Source organism: Zeugodacus cucurbitae, chromosome 6 (assembly GCF_028554725.1).
Source record: "Zeugodacus cucurbitae isolate PBARC_wt_2022May chromosome 6, idZeuCucr1.2, whole genome shotgun sequence".
Lineage (NCBI taxonomy): Eukaryota > Metazoa > Arthropoda > Insecta > Diptera > Tephritidae > Zeugodacus > Zeugodacus cucurbitae.
The window spans coordinates 11,684,605-11,694,102 of record NC_071671.1 but is presented as its reverse complement, the minus strand read 5'-3'; the positions used below and the strand labels follow the sequence as shown (position 1 = coordinate 11,694,102).

The 9,498-nt window shown below is 39.0% G+C and overlaps 1 protein-coding gene across 1 annotated transcript; it reads left to right on the top strand.

Annotated features, from left to right (window-relative positions):
• The first annotated feature begins 6,112 nt into the window (after positions 1-6,112).
• LOC105216936 (P protein) lies at positions 6,113-8,443 on the top strand. Its single transcript, XM_029043305.2, has one exon. It carries the CDS (start codon positions 6,113-6,115, stop codon positions 8,441-8,443), a length of 2,331 nt encoding a protein of 776 aa, XP_028899138.2.
• Positions 8,444-9,498: the final 1,055 nt, after the last annotated feature.

The window sequence follows — 9,498 nt, the reverse complement described above, 5'->3', positions numbered from 1 at the left end:
CGAGGAGTTAATACGGACCAATTTTCTCTATTTTCCGTATATCAGATGGTATGATATTGAAGGCAATATCCAAACTAATCACGCATATCGTCGTTTTGAAGGTTATGTCAAGACCTTTCAAAGATGTATAGTATTGCTAGATTGCTAGATACGAGCTTTGTAGCGATTTATACATAGCCGTGAAATTCAATAGACAAAAAGGCGGAAGGGATATTTTCCAAGCTAATATAATTGGAATACTAATGTTGCAGTTTGAAAATGGACGAAATCGTCTCATAGCCTCGCCTTCTTCTCATATAACATAATTTTAAAACACATTTGATGATTTCACATTACAATATATAAATCAAGACCGATTGCAGATATTCGTTTACAACTTGGAAAAAATAGTGTATAAAGTATAAAATGTACATATAAAATTTAAACGTCCCATACATGTTGGTTGCGTAGATGGGCGAAATCGGACCACCGGTACGCCCACAAAATGGCGAAAACCGAAAACAGATAAAGTGTCATAACTAAGTCATAAATAAAGTTATAAATGTAAAACTTGGTACAAAGATTCGCACTAGGAAGAGATATATTGGGTTATAATTTTTTTTTGGTAAAGTTGGCATGGCTTAGCCCGCTGTAAGTTTTTTATACATATCTCATAAACTTCTAAGCCTATATCATGCATACTCTCTATAGTTATTTCTTTTCTCGTCTCCCTTATACATTCAAAAAATGAAAAAAAAAAATAGGTTATAACCACGCCTGACTCCCAATAAAAAGATTATGTTGAAAACTACTAAAAATGCTTTAATGCATAATGAAAAACACTAGAAACCTTGGTTTCGCCCACTTATGGGTCAAAATCATTTATCAGAAACTACTCGACCAATGACAGCGAAATAAATTTTATGTTATGAAAATAGGCCAAATCGGTTCACAACCACGCCTACTTCCCATATACCAAAATTTTGAAGTTCAACTGATACGTTTACTTTACAATCTATAAATTAATCACCAGTGAAGATATCGGAACATAACTTTGCACATATGTATATTGATTTCTAATGTTACATCGCCCATTTTAAAATCGCCGAAATCGAGCTATAACCTCCAACCTTCCAATGAGCTTAATATTAATAATCGAGAAACCAATAATCGAGAGTTCACAGATACATTTAACGGTAGGATTGAAAACCTGTAGCTATTTGATATTGGAAGTATTATTTATTGTATTTTTAAGGGGTTACATGGGTTTTGTTGCGTACGATATAAAGTGGCCTATTTTCAATATTTTTTTCATGTAAAAAGTTATTTATTTAATTCCAACTTTTTTCTGTCTTATAGATACATATTTAAAGAATAATTTCTGAAATTTTCAAAAAAAAAAAAAACTTCTCCATTGAGATGTCATTTCTGGTGACCCCTCGTAAAAAAGGTGTTCCGCATTGTCAGCATAACTTCTGACAGGATCATCCAAACTAAAAAAAAAAACAAAAATAAGTATTTTAGGAAAGACCATACTCTCGTGATTGAACGAAGGAAAGACAAAAAAAGTGAAAATTGGAATTTGGCAGACATATTTCCAAAAAAATAAAAATTTCGGTCAAATTTGCTTGACATTTTGTTTTTATTTTTAATAGTTTAATTGAAAAACAAAATAAAATCCTCCGTTCAAGCACGAGTAAATTGTATCTCGAACACCTGTTCAAAAATTTATCATGATTGGTTGAGTAGTTTTCGAAAAAATTTGAAAACACGGTTTCGAGAAAAACGCATTTAAATTTTTGAGTAACAATAATACCTGACTTGGAGGGCACACTTTCCAAAGGCTGTATCTCCGATTATTCGGATCGACTTGAAAATTTAGGAAAACATTCTTGAGATGTTGTAGAAATTAATAAGCCAAAAAACAAAAAATCGATTTTTTGTATCCACGAAACCCGGGTTACATGGGTATAAGGTATATAATTAAAAATAGATATATTTCACTGGCATTTAAGCTCGGTATATTTTGGAAAATCATAGATGTAGACCTAATGCTCAGGAATACAGCCCCTCTGTTGCGTAGTCAATATTTGGGCATCGATTCTGATTTATGTATTTGAAATTTGTTAAGCGCTGCCCTATCTTATTTTATAATGTAAAAAATTACGAAAATTATAACTGGGAATGGGTCGGAGTTCTAAAGGCTTTTTGGGGAGTTCGATTGTCTAATAACAGTTCTTCACCTTCAAAACTGCTCGTCTATGCCTAGTTGTGGTGAATTAGGAGATATTATCAGATGCCAATTGCCAAACCTGTATCGATGGAAAATAGTGAACTCATCTCTATATTTCTTCCTGACTGATCAACTTTTGCATAATTATAGTTGAAATGGCTTTGTTGAAACGGTGGCACTATTCTTAAAAACTATGTATTTTGGGTTTGCCTCACGCCATTATAAAAACAGCAACAGCGAATATCAAATACAAGGTAAATGCGTTACCACTTCCTTCACTTCCTTCACTTCGATAAACGCAAAAAACAAATGGAACACACTTCAGGGGAAACGCTTAGCACTTTATTTACGCAGAGTACCTCAGTAACATGAGAGGGACAACAGTTTCGGAGGTATTGAAAAAAAAAAACAAAAAAACAGCCAAAAGCATGATAAATGTGCGAGTCACTCGGAATATCCACGTTTATCTTCTCTTTGCTGCTGTGGCGCAGTATTTTCCTCACATTTTCGCGAAGGGATGAGCGAGATGAGTTTTTGGCAAACACCCACACACACTAAAGCAAACATTTACCTCCGCTCGGATTGCATGCAAATTGACTCGTTCACGGAAGTGCTGTTTTCGTATATTTATTTAAGTGTGTGTGTGTGGGTGCACGTGTAAGCCGAGGTGTTCAAGTTATATCCCATTTGGGTTGGCGGCGTTTGTGGTGGCTGCAGCTTCTGTTGGCTCGCCACAGTGACCAAGGAAAGGTGGTTAGCGTCGGGGAGGGGGACTTGGCTCAAAATGTACTGAAACGAAAATTCACACGTGTTGGCGCTTAGTGTTTTCGCGCACAGAAGTGTCAAAGTTTATTTTAAGGTGTTGAGCGAAGAGAGCTCCATTACAAGCGCATAAAGTGTTGACGTGAAATTTGAAGTATGAAAGGAAAATAAATATGATAAAAAATTAAAAAGAAAAAAATAAAAGAACGATGTATGCACACATGTGATAAGAGGAAAATAGCAAATGAAGGTTGTATGTAGTTCGGTTTTGCTTGTTCGTGCGAGCTTTCGTAGGTATTCAAGTGGTATGTTTTAAAGTGTGATGCATTTATTTTGTGGGAGGGATGCATTTTTCTGTTGACAGTACGGTTGCAATGATACAATTATTTTGTTCTTATACTTATATATATATATATTTGGCGTAGGAACCGCTTTAAGCGATTATAGCCGAATCCACCAGAGCTCGCCACTCTTCCTCTTATACTTGCAAAGTGATAATTCATATATTTATAAGCTTAATTTCAGAATAAAGTCTTCAGCGTGGCGTATCGAACAAGCTAAGTTACGTATAGTAAAAAAATTATTCATTATATTAGGTTGTCAAATATCTCCATTTCGCCAATTTGTCTTTTGAATTTCGCGGCTATGTACAAAGCTCGTATCTGGCAATACTATACATCTTTGAAAGGTCTTGACATAACCTACAAAATGACGCTATGCATGATTAGTTTGGATATTGCTTTCAACAGTGTAAACATGGAGTTCACTAACGCCGAAATTCGCGCTATTTCAAAGTTTTCCTTTGTTAAAGGCAAATTCGCTAGATAAACGTTCCGTGAGATTAATGATGGGGGATGGTACTCTATCACTTCGAACTGCGGAGGAATGGTTTCTACTATTCAGAGTGGGTGGAAACGACACCATGGATAAGCCAGCCTGCAGTAGACCTGTGACGACGAATACCGATCAAATCAGGGAAAACATCGAGTTGGACCGGCATGTGGCATCTTGTGACATTGCCCTGGAGATGGGAGTTAGTCATCAAACCAGCCAGCTGAAACGGAACGAAATCGACCCGATTTTTGAAGCGGATGGTGACTGGCGACGAAAAATTGGTCACATAGGATAATATCAAGCGAAAACGGTCGTGGTCGAAGAGCGGTGAATCGTCCCAAACAGTGGCCAAGCCGGGATTGACGGCCAGAAAGGTTTCGCTGTGTGTTTAGTGGGATTGGAAGGAAATCATCCACTATGAGCTGATCCCATATGGCCAGACGCTTAATTCTACCATCTACTGCGAACAACTAGACCGCTTAAAGCAGGCGATGGACTAGAAGCTCCAGAATTGGCCAACAAGAAGGGTGTAGTGTTCCACCAGGACAACACCAGACCACACACTTCGTCGATGACTCGTCAGAAACTGTGGGAGCTCGGTTGGAAGATTTTATCGCATCCACTATATAGCCCGGACATATCGCCAAGTGATTACCACCAGTTTCTTTCCATAGCGAACGCCATTGGTTGTGTAAAGTTAAACTCAAAATAGGCTTGTGAGAAGTGGCTGTCCGAGTTCTTCGTAAATTATGAGCGGGGCTTCTAAGATGGGGTAATTATGAAGTTACTCTAGATGTAAACAGATTATCGAACGAAACGGCGCATATTTGAACTAAATTCGATCACTGTAACACACATAAAACATTGAAAATGGAAAGGAGATATTTGACAACCTAATATTTCAAGTATTCACATACTCTCTAGTATAAAACTATCAAATGGCGAATCAAACAAACAACATCCTTAGCGAAAATAGTCTAAAAATTATCAAATAAAAATTGAAAAGTAAAAAATTGTCTATAGCGAAACGAACAAGCGACTAGCGTTTTCCAACTTATATGGAATAGAGAGATGTCATACTACTTTGACCACATGCCCACATAACCCTTAGTTCGGTGTTGTTAAGTTAGATGGGGTTAAAGGTCTGAACTTTGTGCAAGAGGTGATCCTACTGGGATAGCTAGAGCCAGTCCTTTGTGATCCCACAAAATCATCAATATGAATACCCGAGACACTCATGTGACGACAATGCGCTTTGAGCCTTTTACAAATTTGTCCAGGCTACTAATTTATAATCGGGACAATTCATCTGGTTCTCCCAAGTTCGTCTTGTCATGTCCAACGCTTACCGTGTTCATTCGACTTGTTGTCGCTTCAAATTGTAAATTTTTGGACAGTTCAAACTTATGGCGATAGGTTAATATATGCGGTATATATGCGGTGAAGAAATCCTGACAAGGGATCGCGATCGGAACTTTAAGGGTGTTTATGTGATGTCACTTTGCGAATGATCATCACGACAAGAGTCATGAAGGATATCACTTGGACAATCAAAGAGGCAGATCGATTGTGTTTCCAAACAAATCTTCTACTTAAAGTTTATTAAGAACTAAGAAATCGAAGAAGTGTTTTGAATCAGTCACAAATTTGTTGAGGCAGTAAATGTCTATTCCAGCCAATTCGCTTGGTTCGCGTAATTTATGATACCGAGATGATTCAACTTCAGCCTTGCGAAAGCCGTATAGTAGAGTAGATACATAGTAACTATGATGATGATTCCTTCCTACATCTTTGTCCTAACATGATTCCTTGCCACATCGCAGATAATGCCTACTGCACCGTAACGGGTAAAGACTCTAACTATGAAAATAATATGAGTCAAATTTCAAAATATTTACTTGAATTGTTGTTGTGAAATTTTATTGAATAGAGAAACTTCGTTTTTCGCAGCCAACTTTACTTCGGAACGCTCTGTCAAAATAGAAAATTTCATCCGCTCAGCGTCGCCGTCGCGTTATTTAGGTATGCGCCATACAAATTGTATGGGCATGAGAATTTTTTGACAGTCGTTGGCCGCTGCCGCTTTTATTTAGGGAAGGCAGTTACGCACATATGGACAATTTTGGGCTGAGTACCATTGTGTAATTTCATTACATTATGTATTGATCACAAACGTTTTACATTCACTGTCAAAGTGAAAACAAAAAATTTCTTTTGGAAAATATTTAAGATTAAAAAAACTTAATTTTAATTCAAAAACTTCAGCAAGTCCTTACATCGGTTTGTTTGCGTTAACGACAAAATATGTCAAAACCCTCGCTCTGGAGTCACGAAGCGGACGAACATGATTCACTGGAATCGGACACAGAGTTCGTTGAGTGGCGAACCGCTAGAACACGCACGACGATGAAAGGAACTGTAGGCAAAATTCAGACGTCTCCTGCGCATGACCGCGCACAGAGAACGGACCGTCGCAAGGTGGTAGCTTTCGAAGATGGAGGGGATCAGCGTTTGTACGCCGGAGCAGCGAACTTCAATGATGATACAAGTGCGACATCGCTCTCCGAAGCAGAAGAAGATGAAGCTGCTGAATCACAAACCGCAATGCAAAAAAGGAAGAGTAAATATTTGAAAATCGTCAAGATCAGTGTGCTCTTTGTAATTTGGCTAATATTCACGAGTTTGCTATTGGTACAACCCGAACATGAACACTCCAAATCGAATTTCATATGCATTCATAATGGCACAGAGAAGATCTTCAATGTGCCAGAGCCATCAAAGTCGAATGGATTCTTCATTATAGCTACCGGGCCATTTATAATGCTCTCGAAGCATCAGTTGAAAAAGTTAGCCGGTAAAGAAAAAACGTTGAGTATTCAGCTGTTTCAATTTGTGGGGAGTGAAAGACATGAAGTTACCAAGCCTTGGGTATTATATTTAGAAGACACCTCGGATTTAGACAGCATACATCTTGTGGAACGCACAAAACTGTTCGCATTGCAGTCCATTTCTGAGAAGGGTAGCGACAAGTTGCAAATCAGCATGCGCACGAATATACCGGAACCGCTTTCGTTGGAGTTCTATTATGAGCCGTCGCCGATAAACTTAGAAATCGGTGTTGCCATAGCGCTCGTACTAGTAATTGGCTTCTATATACTGCTGATGCTGGACATCGTGCATCGTGCGCTCGCTATAATCGTTTTCTGCACGCTCGCCATCAGCATGCTAGCACTACTCAATTTACGACCCTCGTTGCGTACTATCATCGACTGGATCGATTTCGAGATACTCTTGGAGCTATTCGGTTTGACGCTCATCATAGCCATATTGGCAGAGACTGGTATTATCGATTACATCACCGTACGCATCTATGAGTGCTCAAACGGTCATATCTGGCCAATACTGAATTGCTTGTGTTTCATCACTTTTGTGCTTTCATCATGGCTCGATAACATTTTGATGGTGCTATTGATCGCACCGATTACCATGCGTGTTTGCGAACTAATGGAACTGAATCCGTTGCCGTTACTCTCCTGCCTGATTATCTATGCGAATGTTGGCAATACTTTGACGCCAAATGGTGAGACACCGGCCGAATACGTATTGAACCACGAGGTATTACGACGCGAGGGCATCGACGCGTTTGTCTTTGTCGAGCACGTTTTGCCAGGTACCATAATAGCCGGCGCAAGCGCTTACCTCTACATGCGTATACTCTATCACGATTCGAATACGATGCGCTATAAAGATGGTGCCGAGATTGAACGTCTGCGTCGTGTTATTAAGGTGTGGTCGCGCACCGCCAAGAGTATTAGTCCATATTCGAAGGATGAAGAAGCGATGCGCGATACAGTCTTATCGAAGGTGCGTCGTCTGCGTAAGCGCCTACAACGTATTGGTAAGATGCCAACACCACCACCGGACTACAAGGAAACCGTGAAGGCGCTCAAAAACGAATTTCAAATTACTGATAAGGCGCTACTAGTCAAATGCTGTATTGTGCTGCTCTTCGTTTTCGTACTCATCGGACTGCATCTCATACCGAATTTGCATTTTCTCTCCGTGGCTTGGACCTCGCTGCTCGCCTGCATTCTCATGCTCATATTGGCTGAAAATGAAGATTTCGATGGCATACTCGGCCGCATTGAGTGGTCGACTATGCTCTTTCTCGCCTGTGTCATTGTTTTCTCTGAGGCCACATCGCAGATGGGACTATTCGATGTGATTAGCAATTTGACGGGTAATCTGATTACCTATAGCAGTTCCGATGCGCGTCTGGTTGTTGCCATTCTGATAGCCGTTTGGTGGTCGGCGTTTTGTGCTGCCTTTCTAACCGACGCTTCAGTGGCCTCGTTGATGTTACGTGCTGTAACCGTTGCCGTGGAAGATATCGAGGAGGAAGAATTGCCCGTGCAGCCGCTCATTTGGGCCGTGCTGCTGGGCTCCGGCTTGGGCAGCATTGGCACGATAATCGGCACTTATGCGAATGTCATATGCGCCGGTGTGGCGGAGAAACATGGCTATAATTTTCCATTCCTCTATTACTGCAAGGTAGGCTTCCCCATTATGTTGGTGTGTGTGACGAGCGTTACCATATACTTGATGATTGCTCATGTGGTGTGCCACTGGCATTAAATTTAATAGTTATTGTTAAGCGGAACTTCTTTTCTTGACGATTGAGTTTTACGTTGCTATTGTCCCCGGTTGGAATGTTTTATTAATAAACCAGAAATGACTAATATACATATTGGGATTTTTTAATTTTATTGGGGCAAATGATATTTTGTAATTATATGGATATATATTTTTTCTTATATCTTACGGAGTTATGTAAGTATGATCATATATTTATGTTTCAAAAAATACAGTTTTAATTTCGGTTTTCGTTTTTCGTGCTTATAAAAAATTTTAATTTTATATAGTACTTTGATTTGTATGGCTAAATATGACGTAACGGTGCCACCACTTATGATATTCTAGGACCTTCAAGCGCAATTACTAGATGCTTATGAGAATAATGTTAGAATACATTGAGGTAGTTGTCTGAAGCAAAAGGTTTTGGTATTGATCGGAACTTAACTTCAAATGCCGCAAGATATTCAGCCTTCAGCCTCAAAATAGATAGATGGAAAAAAGTAGAAGCACTATTTATCGTCTTGTGATTTTCTACTGGATAATTAGGCTCAGATGAGCTGGGCAAGTCGCAAGATCCTTCTGACCCAAGGGAAATTGTGAGATGTCAAGGGAGCTCTTCGCCTTCAGTAATATTTCCTTAGTTGTACGAGTCAGTCAATAAACATTGTATGGGGTGCTAACTGCAGAAGTTGCCTGGCGAGATCAAGACTAAAATTTCTTGGATATCAATTTTCCGCAAATTAGCGAATTTATCAGATTTGTAGAAGGCGCTTAACAGAGACTTAATATCTAATTAGTGTTTTTTTTTGTTCTGACTACTCAAAGGACTGTCCTTCTATTATAGTTTAAGTGTATTTTTTCTCTCTTTCTATACAGTCTGAAAATGGAGGAAATAGTATTATGACCACGCCTACATTCCATACAAAGGTTATGTTGAAAATTACTAAAAATGCTTTAACACAGTAGTGAACCAGAAACCTTAAATTTCATCTAAAGAAGTGCTGCATATCGGACCCGAACTTTGCCCTTCCTTACTTGTTTAATATATAAAGTAA